The sequence below is a fragment of the Gymnogyps californianus genome, chromosome 1 (assembly GCF_018139145.2).
Source record: "Gymnogyps californianus isolate 813 chromosome 1, ASM1813914v2, whole genome shotgun sequence".
Lineage (NCBI taxonomy): Eukaryota > Metazoa > Chordata > Aves > Accipitriformes > Cathartidae > Gymnogyps > Gymnogyps californianus.
The window spans coordinates 18,555,961-18,577,952 of record NC_059471.1 but is presented as its reverse complement, the minus strand read 5'-3'; the positions used below and the strand labels follow the sequence as shown (position 1 = coordinate 18,577,952).

General features: G+C 45.6%; 1 protein-coding gene across 1 annotated transcript; it reads right to left on the bottom strand.

The window, feature by feature from the left end:
* Positions 1-564: 564 nt before the first annotated feature.
* LOC127029334 (E3 ubiquitin-protein ligase RNF213-like) lies at positions 565-21,992 on the bottom strand. Its single transcript, XM_050914906.1, has 28 exons — positions 21,872-21,992; positions 20,499-20,689; positions 19,475-19,595; positions 18,957-19,057; positions 18,233-18,406; positions 17,511-17,686; positions 17,336-17,432; positions 17,137-17,251; positions 16,311-16,494; positions 14,901-15,112; positions 14,200-14,301; positions 13,782-13,997; positions 12,886-12,967; positions 12,445-12,479; positions 12,252-12,346; positions 11,725-11,875; positions 11,409-11,574; positions 11,151-11,242; positions 10,473-10,727; positions 10,125-10,260; positions 9,076-9,159; positions 8,654-8,822; positions 8,325-8,520; positions 5,470-5,547; positions 4,730-4,930; positions 4,441-4,530; positions 3,871-4,031; positions 565-2,482 (listed from the first exon to the last, which is right to left on the bottom strand). Exons 1-28 carry the CDS (start codon positions 21,983-21,985, stop codon positions 2,305-2,307), a joined length of 3,972 nt encoding a protein of 1,323 aa, XP_050770863.1. The 5' UTR covers positions 21,986-21,992; the 3' UTR covers positions 565-2,304.

The following is a 21,992-nucleotide window of genomic DNA, read 5'->3' as shown; positions in this document are numbered from 1 at the left end:
ATCTCTGTACTGGAACAGTTTTCAGCACGCTCCCGGTTCCCATCAGAGGTCTTGGCCTGTTTTGGAGCCTGGTGTCCCGTCAGGGCCCCTGGCTCTCAACCCCCAGCCCTGTGGCAGACCCCACATCCAAGTCTCCTCAGAGCTTCTCCAAGAAGACATCACTGTGGGTGAGCCCAGCTTGTTTATTCCCGCAGAGGCCTGGCTCACCTCCCTGTGTCATCCTCCACTGGCTTGGTGGAAGGAGATGAGCCAGTTGTTCTACTTCTTGCTGCTTAACTGCAAAGTTACGGTGGAGAGAGGGGGAAGCCCAGGTTTTGCTTTGCACCAGCGCCAGGAGGACCCATCTCTTCCTTCCTTTCTCCATGAACTTATAGCACCTAAACTTGTCTGAGCTTTAGTGCTGCACAACTGTGTGTTCTACCATTACAATAGTTTTTGTGTGTGCACGTGTGTATATGTATTTATACATGTGCATGTATGTGTGTATATATAAATATACGCATGCATATATACATATGTACATACACATCTATATTTTTGTGTATATATATATACACACACACACATATGTATAGTGACTAACACTAGTAACAAGTAGTTACTATATGCAGAATAAAGTATGTATGACCTTAGAATAAAAATGCAAAGAGGAGTACAGGCACGGGATGAGAGCAGAGGCCTTGAAAATACAGGCACAAGATGATATTCGAAGCCCCAGGCCTATAAACTGCTCACCAATTGTCAATCCTCTTCAACAGAGGAATGCAATCTTGGGAACTTGTCCTGGTTCGGCTGGGACAGAGTTAACTCTCTTCTTAGTAGCTGGTACAGTGCTGGGATTTGGATTTAGTGTGAGAATGATGTTGATAACACGCTGATGTTTTAGTTGTTGCTAAGTAGCGCTTATCCTAAAAGTCAAGGACTTTTCAGTTTCCCATGCTCTGCCAGCAAGCAGGTGTGCAAGAAGCTGGGAGGGAGCCCAGCTGGGGCAGCTGACCTGAACTAGCCAAAGGGGTATTCCATACCATGGAATGTCATGCCCAGTATATAAATGGGGGGAGTTGGCCAGGAGGTGCAGATCACAGCTCTGACATCAGTCAGCGGGTGGTCAGCAGTTGCATTGTGCATCACTGGGGTTTTTTTCCTTTTTTTTCCCCTCTTCTTTTTTTTTGTTATATTCCTTTTCATTACAATTATTATTATTATTATTATTGTTAGTATTATATTTTACTTTAGTTATTAAACCGTTCTTATCTCAACTCACGAGTTTTACCTTCTTTCCTGATTCTCCTCCCCATCCCACTGGGAGCGGGGGGAGTGGGGGAGTGAGGGAGCGGCTGCGTGGTGCTTGGCTGCTGACTGGGGTTAAACCACGACAGAACTGGGATTGATTTTGGAGATACCGAAGAAAACAAAGTTGGGACCAATAAGGAAGCACAGCATGTACTTCTAGGTCAGGATGAGCAAAACTGAAGATCTGATCTGGGCCAACTGAAGGGGTGGCTTATAATCTCTCTCAAGGTGCAGAGTCCCCAAATATGGGTATGAAATGGGTCTTCACTGCAGTTGTGAAGTGTATCATCTTTGTTGTGGAAGTACCACTGCTGATCCGTGCTGCAGTGCTGCAGCTGCTGTAAGTTTCTTGCTTTTGCTTTTATTTCTAGGTGTATTTTTGCTTACATTGCTTTTGCTGCCTTGAATATGCTATCACAGATATTAGGAAAAAGCACAAATATAGTACTAAGCATTAAAATGAGGTTCCCTGTCCCTCCCCCATTCCGGTTGTTTGGTTTTTAGTAACCTGCACTGAAACTTAGATGCAATAAATTGGCAACAAATTGAATGGTTGGTGGGGAGATTTTTGTCAGGGAGCAGCAGGCGTGGGGCTGTTCCACAGAGCAAAATGAGCTGGAAGCAGAGGGTGACCCCAGCAGAGGCACGACAGTGTCCCCACCGACCAGGCACAGTTCCACAGAACCTGGGCAGAGCCAGATTCTATTGACTGCCCCGTGATCATCAAACAAGGTGAGGTGATGAAACAGGTCCAAGGTCAATGCAGGAAGACTAGTGAGCAAATCAGGATTGTCAGGGCACAGGGCTGGACACCTATGCACCTACAACATAGCTCGGGCAGGGACAGAAAGCCCAGGGCTGAGCTTAAGTGGAACTCCTGGACCAGTGGATGGTGGGTGCATGGGTGGAAATCCTGGGTGAGGTCGGTCAGGACAATTAAGGCACTCAGGGTGCTGACAACTGGGTTGGAGAAGCTGCAGGTGAGTTAATTCCTGGGGGACTTAGCAAGAGTTAGGTTAGTCTTTCCTGGATGTAAGTAGGGCTATGAACTTTGCTGGTCCTCACAGCTGTCTTCCAGATGGAAACAACATCCTTCAGTAGTAGGTCTGGACTCAAAGTGCCTGTCAGGTTTGCAATGCAGGCATCATCTTGCCTGTCTTCCAGGAAGGATCTGAAAGTTTCCTTTAGCCTGTGGGTGAGACAGATCATAATTTTAAGTGTCTGGAGGACTGCTGGGTTTCCAAATGCCCTGACCTTCGGCAGGCAATGCTGGCAATCAATGACACTCTGTGCTAGTACGCCTGAGATGACCTTGCAGCTGGAAGCCAGGCAGTATTCTCTGGGGTATCTCTGGTGGTATCAGACAACAATGTGGGCAACTGTTGGTCCACATTGTCAACAGCACCCAAATAGAGGTTGTGGCCTCCTTAAAGCTGAGCTTTCTCAGCTTCACTGATCGCCTCTCCCATCTCGGCTATAACACAGCCTACTGAACCTGTCTGTACTCAATTCGATATATCCCCAGCTCCCTCCTTCATGGGGTCTGTCATGCTGTCACTGTGGCATTAGGAGACCTTTCTTATGCAAGAAACAGGGAAAGGGAGGTGGTGTGGTCATATCCTCACATTGGGGTTTCTCATTGGTCCTGTATAGGGGGCACCTTTTTTGTTCCCTTACATGATCCCTTTTTTTTTTCTCCCCCCAAGGCCAGACACATACTGAACTGCATTAACAAGAATGTAGCCAGCTGGTTAAGGAAAGTGATTTCTCTCCTCTGTTCGCACTTGTGAAATCACATCTGGAGGACTGTGTCCAATTTTGTGCTCCCAGTACAAGAAAAACATTGACATTTTGGAGTGAGTTCAGTGGAGCGCAACCAGTATGATTAGAGATCTGGAGCACAGGACATATGAAGAGAAGGTAGAGAACTGGGTTATTCAGCCTTCAGCAGAGAGGGTAAAGGGGAACTCTAAATGCATCTTTAACTATGTAGTGGGAGGGTGTCAAGAAGATGAAGCCAGACTCTTCTTGGAGTGCCCAGTGAAAAGACAAGAATTAACAAGCATAAGACGCAATAGTGGAAATCCTGACTAAACATAATGAAAAAAATATTCTCCACATGGGTGGTGCAGCCCTGGGACAATGCAGAGTGGTGGTGGCACTGTACTTGGAGATAGTCAGAACTGGACAAGATCTTGAACGGTTTGCTGTAGCTTTGAAGTCAGACCTGCTTGAACCAAAGGGGTGGACTAGAGACCTCCAGAGGGCCCTCCCAGCCTAAGTCTCCATGATGGTATGATTTTTAGTGGTTCCCTTGCTTCCCTATGACATGCCAGATGAATTGAAGGTGCTGGGTTTTCTGCTGTATTTTACTCCCACTTCTCTTTACCTGGGCATCACAAAAAGACTTAATAATGCTCATCACAGCCACAGTAACTCCCACTTTTGGAAGGCATGGCCCTTCTCTCCAGCAAACTTCAAGAGTCCACCTTAAAAGGGACTTCCAAGACCCCTTCCATCTGAGTCTAAAGAGTTGGTATCTACCCCTGGAACAAACCAGGAAAAACATGCTCTTACCCCCACTGTGGATCAAAGCTATCCAGAGGCACAATGATCATCTCATGGAGCTCAATGAGGAACAAGTCCAGGTTAACTGTGGAGAGCGCAGTAGTCAGAGCCTTCTCCTTCTCTGCACTCAACTCCTCATGGTACTGCTCAGAAACCAGGCAGAAAGGATTCTGCAATGACAAACAATATCAGCAAAAGGACGGCCTGGGACTCCCTGCAAAGACTATGTGGGGGCTACATCTGATGGAAGAGGTAGAACTGGGAGCCTCTTTGTTCCTGGCTCTTATGCCAGGGCCACCAGAGACCACAGCACCAGCTGCTGATGTGACCCATGCCAGAAAGTGCCACTGCTTCTAGGACAAAATCTTGTGGATGGCCCTTTTCCAAGGGTCTTACATGACTTAAGCAGATGAAAATTGCTTGGCTCTTGCTGAATGGTAAGATACTAAAATCACAAAATTTTTCTATTTTTTTCCTAAAAATTTCCAAAGTTTTCCACAGAAAATCAGCTTTGTCAAAAAGTTTCTCTCTTCCCCTAGCTCTTGTAGACAGTTTTGTGAACTGGGCTGTCTCCCTCACCTGATTCATCTGCACCAGCAGCACAGATCTCTTTGCTGACAATGTCTGCCACAGAGACAGGATGTGCTTCAGCTGAGTGTTTGGTACCACCTGGAGGAGGAGAAAACAGATGGGCAATCAGTCAGCCACTTCTTGCTCTTCAGAAAGAGGCTGAGTTGGCCATGTTCTGGGTTAGCTCACAAAAAAGTGTGTGACTTAAAAGGTGATGTCTTAGTCCTTAGGGGAGGGTATGAGGGATGGAAATGTTCAGCCAATTTCCCATTCAGTACAAGCAAAGCGCCTTGCTTACCGGCATGTCTCGGAACTGTTCTACACTTGCATCCATCTTCAGCTCATTTTTTACATACTCAGACAACTGGCGCTCTGGGTCCCCACCGGTCACAGCCAGGAACTCGGCAACCACTTTCAAGGTGGCAAGCGTTTGGGAAATAGCATTCACTGATCGGGCTTCTTCCATGATCCGTTTCAGCTGGTTCACACTTAGTGATTCCTATCAATAGGAGAAATATAGCCAAACTGTGACTCTGACACATGAGGTCTGGGTCCTGCAAGTCTCTGTACGGCAAAGTGACTGTATAACCTTTGGCACCAGTTCTGCTCTCTTATCAGAGGGAGAGTTAGAGATACCTGGCTGATGTCCAGGGTTTACATGGGAAAGACACAGACTCTACAAGGACATGAGTTCCCCAGCTTAGTTGCAACAGGAACAATAACCCTACAGTTGCCACCTGTGCTGATCCACCATGCCGGTGCATGGCGTGCTGTGGTCACCATATCCCCTTGGTTTAGACACTTGTACAGATGAGTCCCTCTGAATGAGTTGCCTAGATTCCCTTTAGAGCCAGCAAAGAAAATTGACTCCTTGTGAGGCTCCAGCCATCTGCCTGATTTGGACTTGGGCCTTTTTACACATCCTGCAGGTGTCGTACTCTCTGTTGAGCTCTCTGTCCCCTGGGGTGGCTTATTAATCAGCATTACAAGGCAGAAGAAAGCTTGGATGGAAAAAAGGATGGTAAGCTCTTTTTGTACCTGTTGCAGCTGTTCTCTCACTTTTGTTTTTGTGTACTGCAGGGTCTTCATGCTGTTCAGTGCAAAGGATGGAGCCGTCTGGAAAGCAAATGAGTGGCTATGAAGACACAAAGTATCATTTGGCACAGGCCAAATGGGAAACCCATAACCACGCAGTAGGACACAGCTACCCATGTCTTGGCAGGGCCGGCGGCAATCACAGCCTAGTGTAGGAGGTACAGGGGAGGTGGAAGCAGGGACCGGCTACCCAAGTGGAATATAGAGACATTGCTTGGGCGTGCAAGGATGGAGTTAGGAAAGGCAAAGCTCATCTGGAGTTGAAACTGCTGAGGGATGTAAAGGCTAACAAGAAGAGGAGCTTACACATCAGTACATAAGTAGCAAAAGGAAGACCAGATAAAAACTGGGCCCGCTGCTCAACAGGGAAGGGAACCTACTGGCAAAGGACATGGAAAAGGTACTCATTGAGATACTTGGTGCTTTCTTTGCCTCACTTTTTACTGTAAACGTCTGCTTTCAGTCTTCTGTGTTTACTGGAAAAGTTTAAAGGCATGTCACAAAAAAAGAGAACCAAATTAGGGACTACTGAGAAAAGTTGCTGTTGTGGCAGCTAAGCACCACAGAGCTGCTCACTCAATTCCCTCCCCTCCTTACCCCCAGTGGGATGGTGAAAGAGGAAAGGAAGAATAAAAGTGAGAAAACAAACCAACTGATGCAAAGGCAATCACTCACCACCTCCCACGGGTGCCCACAATGCCCAGCTACTTCCTGAGCAAAAGATGGCTAACCTCCCTAAAACCGCCCCTTCCCTGTTTTATTGCTGAGCATGATGTTATACGGCATGGAATACCTCTTTGGTTAGTTTGGGTCATCTGCCTAGCTGTTTCGCCTCCCAACCTCTTGTACATCCCCAGTCTATTCACTGAGGGGGAGCAGAATGAGAAATGGAGAAGGCCTTTGATGCTGTGCAAACACTGTTCAGCAATAGCTGCATCATTAGTGTGTTATCAGCACTGTTTTGGTCACAAATCTAAAACACAGCACCATACGAGCTGCTATGATGAAAATTAACTCCATCTCAGCAAGACCCAGTACAGCTCGATATACACAGGTCCATGGGACCAGACAGAATGCATCCAATGGTGCTGAGGGAGCTGGCTGATGTCGTTAAGATACTTCAGCAACAACTGACATGACATCTCAGTAAGTTTGTGGATGATACCAAATTGGGGAAAGGAGCTGATATGCTGGAGGGCATGGCTGCCATTCAGAGGGGTCTCAACATGCTGGAGAAATGGACCAACAGGAACCTCATGAAGCTCAACAAAGGCAAATGCAAAATCATGCATCTGGGATGGAACAATCATATGCAACAGCATAGGCTGAGAGCATATCAGCTCTGGAGCACCTTTGCAGAAAAGACCTGTGTATCCTGGTGGACAGGTTGAACAGGAGTCAGCAGTATGCTCTTATGGTGAAAAAGGCTATGTGCACACCGGGCTATATTAGCAGGACTGCAGCCACCAGGATGAGGGAAGTGATTCTTTCCATCTATTCAGCATTTATGAGATTACATTTGAGTACTGTGTCCAATTTGGGGTTCCTCAGTACAAGAGACATTGACAAATTGAAGTGAGTCCAGCAGAGACCAACAAGATGATTGAGGGGCTGTAGAACAGGATGCAGGGGGTTGTTCACGCTGTAAAAGAGAACTCTATGGGGAGAATCTAATTGCTCTTCCACTACTAAAAGGGGGATCGCAGTGAAGGCAATAAGGACAAGGGGCAACCAGGTATCTCCTACTTAAGCATGCAGAAAACATTTTCATGGTGAGGGTGCTAAAACATCAGAACAAAGGGGCAGAAATCTCTATCCTTGGAGATTTCCAAAATTCAAGTGTACAACACCCTGAGCAATCTGCCCTTGTTTTGAAGTTAGTCTTGGGGAAAATGGTTGGACCAGAAACATCCAGAGGGCCCTCCAGCCAAACTCTTTCAGTTTCTCTGTGACTGCATGTCAGTTTCTCTGCTTATCCTACTCTACTACTGGACAAGCATGTGGACCTGAATCACTACGTGACAGCCATGTTATAATGCCCTTGAACCCCTTTTTCCCACTCCCTTGTGGCCAGATTTTCACATTTCACAAATCCAAACACCCAGTAGGCCCTTCCTCTGACATAGGAAATAGCTAGGGCAACCAGCGGTCATAGGAGAACCCCAGGCGAAGTTTATGTAACCACCTGAGGGTTATGGGAAGTTTTAAAGGAGCTGAAAGGACTTAGGTACCTAAATTCATTGCTGTCCCGCAAGACTTTTAATTTTTGAGGTATGTATCACTGGCCTGCCTTTTCAGACGGGACCATTTGCAAATCTGGTCCCCTGAGAGCTTCTGGAGGAAAGCCAAAGGCTAATGTGAGTAAGTGAAGATGAATACCACAGCAGAAGACCAGCTTCTCCAATATGGTTCAGAGACCCACATTAGACTCCAGCCCTACACTATGCCCAGGAACTCAACTCTCTTGAGTCTGTTTAGATAGTGTCTGACCCCTCCTTGGTTATAAGAAAACTCAGGCCAACCTTACCTGCAGGCTTTGAACAGAAAGGCTCACATTGCCTTTCACAGCACCAAGGTTTTCTGAGCACAGTGTGGTTTTTGACCATACAACTATTACAGTCCAAGGAATGCAGATAGATGCAGAGTGGTGGGCTGCCAAGTGTACAAGCACCTTCATTTGTGTTTGCTCCAGCTCTGGAGAGGTGAGTACCAGGTGCTGGAAGTAAAATCCTACACCCTCTGCTGGCCTGGAGCACTGCAACATGGCTTGTGCTGAAAGTGCGTCGTGCTAAGCTCACCTGAGCTTTGATGATAGGTTTCCCACTGATAAAACGTTGGATCACTTGCCGCTGCAGTGTCTGGAAGTCAAAATGGGTTGTCTTGGTGCCGTCTTCCTCTATCACATACTGGGAGTTGGCCAGCGTCGCAGTGATCAGATCATTCTCAGTTACCTTCAGCACCGAAGATGGTTTCACTTCTTCTGCAGAGATGACCCTGGGAGAGAAGAAGTTACCCTTTCCTGTTAAAGATAGCAGCTTGCTTCTTACCTCATCCCACTTTGCAATCAGTGACACATGCAGCTCTAGAAGAGTCCTGATTTGCTCCAGAGGGATGGCTTGAAATGTACCGTTGCTTTTCCTTTGTGATCTGTGTAGCTGTGTCCACACAACTGTTCTGGAGCTGTATGAGGAGCCTTGTCACAAGGTAACCAATAGAAAGTGGAGTTGGGAGGAGTTTCAGGACAGCAGTGTTGGCATTGATGTCCTTTGGCAACAGGTCCGGGGGGACTCTGACATCTGTAACAAAATGGAGGGTTTCTCTTCTGCCTTATGTGGTGTTAGGAAGAATTCTCCCAAGGGGGAAAGTCTGGCTAGCCTTTGTTAAAACCTTTTTGAGGCTTTTTGTATTAGGTTTTGTATTTTTGGAAGGGCTTTTAATTTGTTTTCAGCTAGAGGGTCAAAACAAAGCAAGCTCAGCAACTGGCATGGGTTCTAGCCTTCATCAATGGTTTAGGAAAGGGAAGTAACAATACCGGGAAAGTCAAAATACCTGAGCACAGTGGTTTCATTCTGATATTGCTCCAGACTTTCTGGATGGTCGCTACAGCTCGGCAGAAAGCTGAACGCTGGTCCTCTTCAGGCACAGAGAGGGAAGAAAAACAGCAGTGTCAATGCATGCTCCCAAGAGAAAGGAATTGAAAAAAATTTGGTTTTGTCTCCTTGAAAAACACAGCTTATGGTGTGCAACTGCTCAGTAAACTGTGTTAGGCTGGGCCTTGGTTGCCATTCACTGGCTCCAAGCTTAATCAGAATTAATTTTTTTCTAGCCCATATTATACCATATCTGGCATTAAGGGGTGCCGAATCCCAGCTCACGTGCACTGTGCTAATACACCTGCTTATAGTCTTAAAAACCTGTCTCAAGTACGTTGCCCATTCATGGGTGAAACAGCAGGAAATCTCTACAAGTTTCTCAAGTCCTGCTGGCTATATCTACTCTGAGGGTGGGAGGCAATCTGCCCAAGACCCATTCCAATGTTTCAGAGATCTCCACCCTCTCCCCTAAACCCCAAAGATGGCCATAGAGATGGAGATGACTGAGAGTCACCACTGTGAGCTTGTGTCAGGGCCCTGAGGACACTAATAGGCCTTAATAACCCGCAGCAGCCTGACCTGGGGACTCCACCTCACCCTTTCCCCATGGGCCCAGGAGACACATGTAAGCTCAGGACAGTGCCTGAGTTGTAAGCAGCCCTGTCTCCTGCTCTCATAACTTATTGACTGGACTTCCTAGACTCCTCCTGGACGTATTACCTTGCCTTGTGTTATGATCACTGGGCTGTTGACAGAAACTGGCTCTATCACTACCCTGGCCTTGCCCCGATAATGTGGGACTGCACCGTGGTCGCTGCCTGGTCTATGCTGTGGTCACCCTTAGCTCTTGGCTCATCTTCCTTCATGGAGCAGTCTTGTGTTTGCTGCTCCCTCACAGCTTGCAACAGAAATCACAGGTCCTGCTATAACATCAGAGCAGAGCGTGTGGGTGTTGAGGAGTACTAGAGGCCAATTTACTGGGATTGGAATAGGTCCATGTCATACCTGAAAGTTCATGTTGGTCTAGAAACTGTTGTACTGAGTATATTTCCCCTCCATGGCTGTTCTGGAAGAAGTGGATCAGGGCTTTCTGCAGACTGAAAATGTCAGGCAGGTGTTGGACATGCTGGATGTTTTGGAGCTGGAAGGGAAAATTCAGCGTGACTTTGCTACCCATGCATTTATCTGAGGAACCAGGATTGTGTCTGGCATTGTGTAGTATTCAGGAGAAGGGCATTGTACTGGGAAACACAGGGAAATGAGTCAACTTAGTGCCCCACTGACACCAACAATGGTGAATCCACATAGTGCCTGTCTCTGCTTTGAAGGAGGAGGAATGTTTCTACAGCAAACCTTAGACATGAGCTCCAGAAGAACAGGGTAGCGGTTTCCTTCGCCTTCTCTGTGTTCTTGCTGAAGGAGATGCATCAGTGTCTGGATGGATGTCCTCTGTTCAAATCTCCACATGTAGGACATGCCAATCAGTCCAAGGTTTGGCTGGTCTTTGAAAGGACTCATCTGCCCATAAGCTATTTGTAGGAGCAGGTTGGAGCCCTGAGCATCTCTCATCCTCTGCTGCTTGACAGAAGTAAGGCTCTGCTCCAAGGCCTGTGGAATTTGAAGTGTTGTTAGGAGCTGCCTTTTGTTACAAAAGCGTTTGGGAGGACTTACAAGTCTTCTCATGAGGGAAGACAATGGTGGCTCTGAAGAAAGGGAAGAGAAAATAAAAACTTCCTGTTGAAGAACAAAGCTGGGACAAGAACAAAATTGCCCAAGAAGAAACCAACAGGGAATTTTCTTGCCCTCCGAGGCATAGAGCCATTTTTTTTTCTAAAGGGGATTTGCATCAGCATATAAAAAGCATCTAAAAAAAGAGGTGATAAACCTGTTTATTGCATGTGGGAATGTCCCAGCTCATTGCATGAGTCTGGGTATTCACCAGAGCTCATGTGGGCTCTGCACTTGATCCCTAACAAAGTGGTAGTTTGTATATGGGATACCTGGAAACACGGTGACCAGTCCCTCACATACCTGGAAGAATGGCTGAGTCAGGGTTTTAAAGCAGGTTTCCCACTGCCTTCGGTCTTCTTGCCTAGGCAAAATATTCAAGGCCATGTTTTGTCCTGTAGGAAATGCGAAGCAGAATAAGGACCCTCACCCAGTAGATACTGGAGTCTGTGCAGAACAGCTGCAGTCATGGGATGAGAGCCACCAGTTCCAGTGGCCATGTGAAAACCAACCTGATGTAAGCCTGCTGGTACCCTCCCAGTGCATGGAATGTAGCTTTACCTGTTGTACTGTTGCTCAAGTGCTGGAGAAACAGATGGACAGTCACTGTGGCATCCTCTGTGTTTCTGCTAAGTGCCTCTGCCAGGCATTCAATATCTTTTTCAAGGTGGTCCCAGAAGAATTTTGCCACATCCTTTGGCTTCTCTGTCATCAGACTCAGAATTGCCTGGAAGACGGTGATTTCTTAATTTAGCTCTCAAGAAAGCTTTCTCCCAGAGTAGGGCAGAAGCTATTCGTCATGTGGAAGCTGCAGGCTAAGTGGGGTGGACAGACAGACAGGAGGTAAGGGAGAGAAAAGAAGCAGGGGCTGTCTCACCTGTTTATCTGTATAGATTCCCAGCAGCATGGATGAATGCAGCAGAGCTCTTGCAAGACAGACAGAGGCAGGTGACAGGTCCCTCTCCAATTCAATTCTCCGTGTTGAAGGGCTCCCAAGGATGTATCCTTTTCCTGTTTTATCCTCTGTGCTGTGATAAGGAAATGTAATTCACTTTACATTCTCAATGACTGGGCTCCTCTCATGTAAGTTAACACTGACAGAGGCTGGGCTATCATTGGGTCAGAACAAGTGTGAACTTGCGGTGAGATGAGACTTTGGAAGGGAAGAACTGCTGCTGAAGAAATGCCCTTTCCAGCTGTTTCATGCCACTCATGCTTTCTCTCCTCTCTGTTCCTCTCAGCAGGTATTTCCAAGATTTCCTCCTGCGATTGGACCCTGAGTCACGAAGACCTTGCTTTGCCCAGCTACAGTGTTTCCCTTGTGCCCAGAGAATGGAAAGAGGGTCAAGTGGCCACAGCCCTGTTCATCTCTGTTGGGCTGTAGGGCAGGGAGCATCAACTTACATTGCCTTCCTCACGAAACCTCTCTCAGGTTTGTGATTAATTCCTCCAACTTTGGCACCACATAGGCATTGTTTGACTTCCCCGGGACGCCCACACTGTAGATAAAGAAATGACAGCAGTGTAAGACTTAGGGCAGAAATCCTAACAGCAGACAGAAGACGCTCAGCATCACAAAAAGCCAAAAGACACTTACGTTGGTGACGATCCAGTATGATCCACACTGACAAGCTGTGTATGAAAGGGAATTAGATTAATCAGTCAATTATCTCCCAATTACAAAATCCTCCATGATGTAAGCACAGCCAGAAATTCACTGGGAGGGCAACAGCCCAGGCTTTTCTCAAGTAAGACCTTCTTCCCATCTACTGGGATCTGGTCTCACAACATGGTTCTCACAGAGTTTGCCATAAATGGAGCTGGACTTGCGGCAGCCAAAATGAGATTGTTAAAGTACTCAAGAGAAGCACAGAGGTAGCTTTAAAGAAAGCCACCCTTCCCTCCATCCACCTGTTCCTCCTTTCCCTCCGTCCCCTGGCCAGTCTGTCTCAGGGCACATTTATAGCAAGTTCCCTGTGTCTGCCATCCATATAAGAGCAGCTGGGCTGGACTGAGGTAAAATTTCCCCAGCACTTACTCCAAGGCGTATCATATTGACCAATTTTCCAGTTCTTCTGATCAAAAAGCAGGTCTCCAGGCATGGTGGGAAGGTAGGACCCCTTAGAAAGGAAACAGAGGTGTGAAGAAGGATTTGAGGAATTATGTAACCATTTTCCTAGTTTGCTTCTCATCTACTGGAGAAATAACAGTTCTGGAGATAAACACATTAGGTGCAAATGGGTACATGAAAAAGCTTGACTGAGACATAGACCAAGGGCCATAGCATTATATCAACTGGGGGTACATTGGGGATGGCTGGGCTTATAAGAACAGCAATGCCCAAGTTAGCATCTTCATCACTTCTTTGGTATCTGCCCACCAAACTGAGGATTCAGAGGGAAGGAGCAGGATCTGGACACTGCCATTGTCTCCACAGCCAAGAGACGGGCAATGCATGTCTCAATTGCTTTCTGCACTCCTCAAATAACAGGAACAATTTATGCATCATTAGATGCAAAGGAGGGCCTAGTCTAGTAAAAAGTTTATCTTTACCTGACAGCTGGCATATTTGTGGTCAGAATGAAGAAGTTTGGGCTAGGATTTGAGTCATATAAGCTCAGTCAACAACTAATATTTGGCAGGCCCCCAGGCTCCCTTAGACTCACTGGAGAGATATGGGCGTCTCCAGCAGGCTGTGTCCCCCACTTTCAATACAGATAGTGATGGACAGTCTCAGTTTGCTCTCAGTGGACTGTCCGGAAGGGAGTCAAAGAACTAGAAGGCTCCATATGGTGTTTGTAACAACCCAGTAAGCTGCAAACTGACCCAAACCAAATCTGGCTGTAAGCTGACAGAGCTGGTTGTGTAAAAGCAGATAAACCCTGACAGTGTTATCATGAAGGGAAGTATCTGTATCCCTACATCTTGACTTACCTTCACCACATGAGGATTAAAGCAGATATTTCTGAAAAGTTGAGTGAGGGGACTTTGGGATAGGGCCAGAGTAAGTGCAGTGTGAAACACCACCTCCATCAAGACCTTGTTTTTGTGTCTGCACAGAGCATCCACGATCTTCTTCATCTTGTTTTCCAGAGGTTCTTCTGGGACCAATGGTGTTTGGAGGATGTTTTCCATTTTTTTTATGACAGGCTAGAAAAGAAATTGAACAAACCAGATGGAATCTAAGCAGACCCATAAGGCACCTCTTGATGAGGTGCCCACTGGTAGGCTTCAAAAGTGGTGTTTTATATAAATGTGATGATCCTTTTGTCTCCAACTCAGGAGGAAAATCCTATAGCTTTCTACAAACACCCCATAGAAATCTTCTGTAGGAAACACAATGGATACTCACAATCAGTCTCTGGACTTCCTGAGGATCTTTGTTTTTTATTTTATTTTCTGCTCTGTCCAGCACCGAAAACATCAGTGTTATATTTGACCAGGCACCCATATGCTGTGAAACACAGATGTAAGTTACATTATGGTAATGAAGATACCACCAGCATGTAGAAGGCTATCTCAAGCCCACTGAAGCGTTCAGATGGACCCCTCACAAATGGTCATGTTATTTTTGTGTTGTGAATATTGCAAAATGTTTTTGCATCTTTTAAAATTTTTGTTTGTATCATGGTTGCAAGCTTGGGGTGCTGTAGAGATATGGGGTCTGAAATCTGTTCTGCCTGAATTTTACTGTGCAGTTGTTTCATTTCTGCAATCTTCCAAATATACAAATAGGTCCCTCCAGGGGAAGAGTCACGTGCTAAGCAGGTATGAAGGAGGGAAGAATCGTTCTCTAGAGGAGCTTATATCTCTCCCCAGACTGGAAGAAAGCCCCCAAGAAGAAATTTTTCATTACTTAAGTTGGGTGTTTCCTATCCCATCGGCTCTGATAAGGCACACAGGCTACAATACAAGATATATTTCACTAGGCGGGGCTCAAGTTAGCCAGCTGCACACCCTCAGAGCTGGTTGCAAAGAAAAGCCTGGGTGCATCCGTGTGCTTGAGTGGCACAACTTCAGTGACCTGTAGATGGGCTTTTGGAAGACACTCACCTGTGAAATTTCAACCCCTCTGGGTAAAATCCATTTTTCTGCCTGAAGGATCTTCTGCATTGGGATGAACCCATAGTTGTTATAGAGATTTCTAATGAGGAATATTTGAGGCCATGGTGTCTGTGCATTTGCCACCAGCTTCTTCATTGCATTCACCACGTCTTGCTCCTCTTGCTTGTTCCCACTAGGAGATGGTATGTTTGGAGCTGCACCTACCAGTGAGATTTCTCATTAGGCTCACTCCCATGCAGTCATATGTCATAGATCCTTTTTGAAAACACACCGCCTGCTTAGGTTACAACAACACTTTTTCCCCAAGAGTAGAAATACGGCCTGCGAGCATAGTATCCTGGGCTTCTTAATACCTACAGCATGCAGGGAAGTAGAATACTAGGCAGTGAATATGGGGACTGAATGGCCCACTGTTTTCCCATTTTTGGTCCTTATAGAATCTTGCTTGGGTAATCTTCTCTAGCGTCTATCTTAGATCAGAGATAAAAGCTCTCAAAGGCTGTCCAGAAGGTAGAGAGCAATCTCATGGCTCCATTCTACGTAGCTGAGAGAAGTGGGAATCCTCTGGCCTATTCTACATCTTGGCTTTATAAAGACTCTCCTGTATCTCCGTTGATTATATGGGTTGATGTAAGATTGTGTCGGTCTCTTCACTCAGACTTTACTTGGACACTCTTCAAAGCTGACAAAGATGTAAGGAAGTGACGCAACAGAGTTTAAAGTGCAATACATCCGCTTCTAAACCAAGAGACTCACATGTGTTCAGTGTGAACTCCATTGACTCCGCCTGTCATTCTCAACAGACTAATGGGAGAACAGAGTCCCAGCACATGCACCTACCTGTAGACACTGAAATGATTATCTTGATACACTGCTGCACACCACCCCTGAAGTCTGGTGAACTATTTATTCAGGGGAAATGCCAATATTCAGATAAATTTCTTTTAACTCGGAACAAAAACTGGATGTTTCAATACTGAGAAAACAACCCAGAAAAATGAAAATGGTTTCAGAGCAAATCAACAAGTTCTAGATAATATATACATTTTGGGTGCAACATACACATCTTTGGATGCAACCTATTTATATACAAAATTTAGCTACTTTAACCCCATTAGTTTCAATATTGCCAAAAAATAGTTTTATAGTGTCAGAATAAAAGGGTTAAAAAATGATCTAGATTTAAAAGAAATAAATTAGCCCTTCTGATCCTGAATCACCTCTTGAAAATTCATCTGTTAAACCCCTTAAATTTAGACAAAACTTCATCTTTTTTTTTTCTTTTTTTTCTTCCCCCCCAGAAGAAACCTCCTACACTAGTGAATGTTTGGCTTGTTCTAAACCTGCTTATGAGAAAACACAAATCTCATGCTCTCTGCAGCTAGCAGAAGGACTCACCGCAGAGCACCTGTCTGCCAAGCACAGTGGCCACATGGCTGATGGAGAACCGGAGACGGGCTATGAACTGGAGGGTGTCAATTTTTGAGGCATTGCGTGAGCAGAAAGCAGAAAGGTCTGCAGTAGAGAGGCAGCTTTCAGCAAGGTGGTTGACATCATCTTGGGAAGAAGGATACATAAAATCCTGTTCAACAGAAAGAGAGAGGGAAAGTTAAGAGTCCAAAGCTGCCATAGGTTCTGGATAGTCTCTTCTTCTTTCCTAAGCCTTTTCACCAGGTGCAGAGCTCATTTCTGCTGTGATGTTGTACCCTGTGAATCCCGAGTCCCCAGCAATGACCTGCTTTGCAGGTGGACTATTTTTCATCACCTTTGAGGGTACCCCAACTCTGCTTCTCTGGCAAGAGAGGACTGTCTCCTTTCTTGATTCACTTGGTGGAGAATCACGTGTTGAACAGATGTGCTTGTGCATATCTGTAGTGCACCAGTTCAAAGTGGAGCAGAGACCAGGGACAGTTCTGCTCAGAGTATCAGCTGTGCTCAAGGGAGGCTCTCATGGCTTACAAATCAGGCCATGGGCAACCCTGGACTCCAGGAGCTCCAGGTCCAAAATTCAGATTGTACATTGGACCTTATTAACTCAGGCCTGGATTCTTCCAGACTACACTTAGGCACCTAACCAAGGGAGGTCAGCAGCCTGTTCCAGACAGCCTCAGGAGTCAGTGCGGGGAAAGAGAGAGGAAGAGTGTGATCTGCAAAGGGCAGGACAGGAAATGATGGTTAGTTTGAGTATGGATTCCAGGAACATCTCACAGATATTTGCACTTACCTCCAGACAATGCACCACCATGAAGTAGAAATGGTCCCAGTTCCTTTTGCTGATGGATATCTTTTCTTCCATCTCAGAAAGGTATTTTTCCAGGTGAACCTTTATGTTGTTGAACCTATGACAAAAAAAGACATAGGATGTGAGCATCCATGGAGCCCGTGTAGCTCAGTGATCAGGCTAGAAGCTAGCTCATGCTAACCCATGTTGCAGGAGCAGTTTCAAGAGGGAGGACTTGATTGTTGGACTGGTGTCCATGCACTCTTCAAAGGGCGACAGCTCACTTTTTGACTTGCACACTGAAAATGAAGGATGACATTCATTATTTTTCTCCAGTGCAAGATCAGGTCAGGGTCCCAGTGAAGTCAGGCTCTTACCCCTTTTTACTGCCTGGTGCTCAGGGCTGGATGGCTTGCAGGCCACAAATTGGATCAGTCGAGTGATGACTTCAGGGGATGGTGTGCCTCTGTCTCCCAAGACAGAGGTGGTAACAAACTCCACGAAGAAGGAGTTACATTTCCTCCTGAATTTGTTGTGGCATGCAACAGCTTCCCTGTAGGGAGGAATAAAATCAAGATCTACCACAGGGAGGAATAAAATCAAGATCTACCATCAAAACCCAACAAAGCAAAGAAACAACTTCTCTTTTCTGCTTCTCTGAATGCGACCAGGAGACCAGGTACACCTAGACTGTGGAGAAGAAATACACTTTTTAAATAGAGAGGGGAATTAACCCACAGAAAACCCACTACAGGATTTTTTCTTGAATACTGAGGACAAACTTCTTCCCTGTACTCTCCCTCTCTCCTATCTCCACTCAAGATAGCTAGAGAACAAAGACAAATGGATTCTCATGTAGTATGTATGTCTGGATAGACTGCCTGTTGAGACAGAGGTAAAAGGGCTGGAACTGACCCCAGATCACCTCACGTGAATCCTTTCACCACCAAGGGTTTGCTACACATGGTAAATACTGACATTTTCATGGAGCTCACGTGTTAATGACATTTGTGTAGCCTCTGGTAACTATTCCAGTATTTTATACAAAGTGATAGAGACTGAAACGACAAAACTAGTTGTTTTACTAGTTACAGGATACCTTGTGGCCACTGTAGCTGTGGGTGTGTAATCCTCTGGGAAGTTATCCTTGCAGATCTTACACTGCTTGCTTCTCCACTCACGAATGCACTGTGAGCAGAAAATGTGGCCACAGGGCAGCTCTGCTGGGTCAGTGATCTCCAGTAGACAGCTCTTGCAGTCCTTCACACCCTTCCTGAAAGATGCCACCAAAGGAAGACACAACTCAGGGCTGATTTTACACTGGTGCCAGACTTGAGGGTGGGCATGGGATTCTTATGTCCAGCTTCTGCTGTGGGCATCAAAACTAGATTGTCATTTTTAACTAGCCTTACTAGTGAGCAGAGAATAAGGGCAACATCTGCTAGTTTAATAAGGGGGTGGCTCCACCAAGGACCATCCCATCTAAGAGATGTGGCCCGTCATGCTAAGTGTGGCTGGGTAAGGGCAATGGGCCTTATTCACAGTCTCACTAGGCCTGTGACTACCTACATCAATTACACCACATTCAATTCCAGGATTATCTGTCACCAGCCAGGCACAACACTGCATGGGAAAGACTTTGCTCCATGGCCTTCTGAGGTTGGGCATTACGTGCCCTGGCATTAAGAGTCTCCAGGAGGAATCCTTTGGCCTGAGGAGATTCATCCCCATTGACTAGTGACGATCTTACCCCACCCCTTACAAAAAACGGTTTTGATGTAAAATGTCCCCAGAACAGCTTTTTTTTTTTGGCTTGGACTTACACAAGGTACACAGTGTCAGCATTTTCGTTGCATTTCTTGAGCACTTTTGTCACCAACTCAAAAGTTTCTGCTGGCTCAAAATTTTGTGTTTCAGTCAGGCGCTGTAGGAAAGAAAGGATGGTGAAAACTCAATGGAAATATCTTCTTGGCATATGAAAGAGAACAATATGGGATGTCAGCACCACAAAATCACATAATAAAACACCAAAATCAAACAGACCCACCAAATATCTTTCCTCATGTAATGCCAGGGATAATTGGCCTGACATATGTCTTAAGCTTTCAAGGAAACCTTCTTTCAAATAAAATTCTGATTTTGGGGAGCTTTCATGATCATTCTGAAATCTCAGTGTTTTTTGCACTGGATGGTGTTTCCACCCTTTTCCCACTCTCTTCCCATTTCTGTGCCCTCCCTCAAGCTGGAATCAGAGGAATCCCTGGAAGATAAGGCTCCTTCCAAACTCTGCTGGTCTTCAAGGCTACAAATTGTCCAGGCAAGCGCTAGACTGAGCACATACATTCCAGGTGAAGATGAACTGCTTCACAAGAAGTCTCAGAAGCTTCTCATCTATTTGTGTCTCATTGTGCAGCAGGTGGTCAAAGAACATGTAGACAATGTTGGTGCAGGTCCACTGGTGTCTGGAAAACACACACACACGAATGTTGAACAAAGCTTCAAGATTTGCCAGAGAAAGCCACGGGTTACCTACTCTACTGCTGGCAATGGTGCAATTTTAAGTGGGAGGCTGGCCTACAGACCTCTGAGGTCCCTTCCAACCAAGATTTCCATGACAGGTCCCAGGTACTGTGAGATGATTTGAGGACACAAGAACTCCTGGGCTAGCTTTGGAGGACTAGACTAAGCAAGGAGAGAAAAATATGGCATGGTCCTGTCTACCTCACTTGTTGGAGTGTCCCCAGACCAAACTGAGTTATTGAATCGTTACTGGGTTTTGTCTATGGAGATACCTGCCCTACTACAGCAAGCATCCTGGGCATGATCAAGCATGCAGTCAGATGTTCAGGAAAACATGTCTTATTGTCAAGGAATGATGGGTGTGTGACCATGATCAAAATGCGTAGTTCTTAACACAGCTTTTTGGAGTGATTTTGCCAATGCTTTTGTGATAATCAGAGAACAGAATGAGCAAAGGATTAGGAAGGACCCAAAGTTTCAGGGATCAAGGTTCTCAAACTAATTACGACGGCTTCCCAAGGAAAGGATGGATTAAGCTCACAGTGTAGACACCTAGCTCATGGAAGAGGTGAGATAAGGCCCCATATATTTGCCTGAAGTCTTTCAATTCATTGAAACACTGGATTAGGAACTCCAGGGAAAAAGGGTTGGCAATGAGCAATCCTTCTCCATAGACTGTATTTTTAAGCTTCAAGCATTTTAAATTTCAAATCTTTTGGTGAGAGCTGGCAGAATCTGTTGGCAAACACATGCCAACAATTTGAAGGAAAAAATTTTGGCTTGTCTGAAAGAGGACCTGTTACTTGAAAGATGAAGATAAGGCTGTTGAGAAGGGTTGGACTTACAACACACTCTTCAGGAGTTCCCTTTTCTTCTCGTAAAGATGAATCTGGTAATTGTCTATACTGATCCACTCCATCCAGGGCTTAATGGACTTGACCCTTCTAAGCCATTCTGTACAGGCCTCAAATGACAGAAGATTATCTGTGGGCTGCACCTTCTTCAGGAGAATGTTCAAAGTGTCAAGAGTGACAAACTGAAATTATATTTAAAAAGAGACAAGAAAAAAATAGCCTTTATAGCTGACCTAGCCCCATTACACCTTGGTGAAAAACAAGCTTTGGAGGATGTGATGGGGAATTCTCTGAAAACCTTAGCTTGGTGCACACAGCAACAAATACCATAGTAGTAATTTATTAGGTAGGGAAGTGAGAACAGTACAGAAACCATAATTGTACCATAGTGTAACTCTGTGTTGCACTTGTGTCTTGAATATTGTTTGAATACTTGAACTAGAGCACTGGTTTCCCTGCACAGGGAAACTTTCAGCTCTAAGTTTCTAAGCTTGTTGCCTTCAGTCCCCTTGAGGTTCAGGGGGGAGAAATAGGTATCATCTCCAAAGAACAGTTCTTCCATTTCACAGAGAAATGTTTAAGATTTTTGAATGAATTGTTCTTTGGAGAGACTTAGATATTTAGGTGGGATCCAGTTGCCCTATTGTAGGTCTGTGCTGTCAGCTAAAATGCCTTTGAATGTCTGAGACATCTATACAGAGCTGGCAGATAAGGCACGGGACCTACAGGAGACTCATGCCCTACTGCAGCAGGAGCTGGAGGCCAAACACCATCTGAAATTGTAGTAGATACCTACTTGTGGGCAACCGAACTGCACCTCTCCCTTCAGTCGTGAGTCACTCTCCACTGTCTCTGTAGCCCATGTTTTCACTAGCAATCACAGGAGCCCAGACGACCATTGCAAATGTAGACACATCCCTGTAGACATGTAAGCTACAGTGTCTGAATCCAGACTTGGACCCCACCCCAGAAGTTAAGTACGATGACCATCACCTATAAGGTCTGAGTGTCTAAGAAGAGATGAATGTCATACCCAGAATAACACAAGCAAAAGGATGTGTAATATTTTTCTACACAGTGCAGATTAAATTATAGAAGTTTTGAAGACCAGAAAGTATAAATGGAATTAAAAAATGGTTAGAGGATGAAGGACAGGTCCTTTGGTAGGGAATGAGCTGGATATGACCACTAGCTCAGAAACTCCCTAAGACTTACTGGAAACTGGAAAATACTTCCAAGGAAAGATCCCCTGAAGTCTTGACTCTTTTCTTACACACTTTCACTGAGTATTTGCTAGTAACCATTGTTAGAAACAGGCTGTGCCACTTTGCTCTGTGAAACACCAGCTGTTCCCTTTTGCTCACCATTTCTGGCAGGTCCTTCTCGTACAATTTTTGCAGCTCACTTGTTACAGTCTCGTCACTTTTTACCAAGTCAACAAAGAGTTGATACTCCTCTCGTAGGTAGAAATATTCCATATGAAGC

Excerpts from the sequence above, each read along its gene's own strand:
- LOC127029334 (XM_050914906.1), bottom strand. The coding sequence starts at position 21,985 with ATGGAATATTTCTACCTACGAGAGGAGTATCAACTCTTTGTTGACTTG. Across the intron at positions 12,968-13,781 it reads TTAATCCTCATGTGGTGAAG|GGGTCCTACCTTCCCACCAT; the intron begins GTAAGTCAAGAT and ends TTCCTTTCTAAG. Across the intron at positions 4,032-4,440 it reads TGCTGGTGCAGATGAATCAG|AATCCTTTCTGCCTGGTTTC; the intron begins GTGAGGGAGACA and ends TTGTCATTGCAG.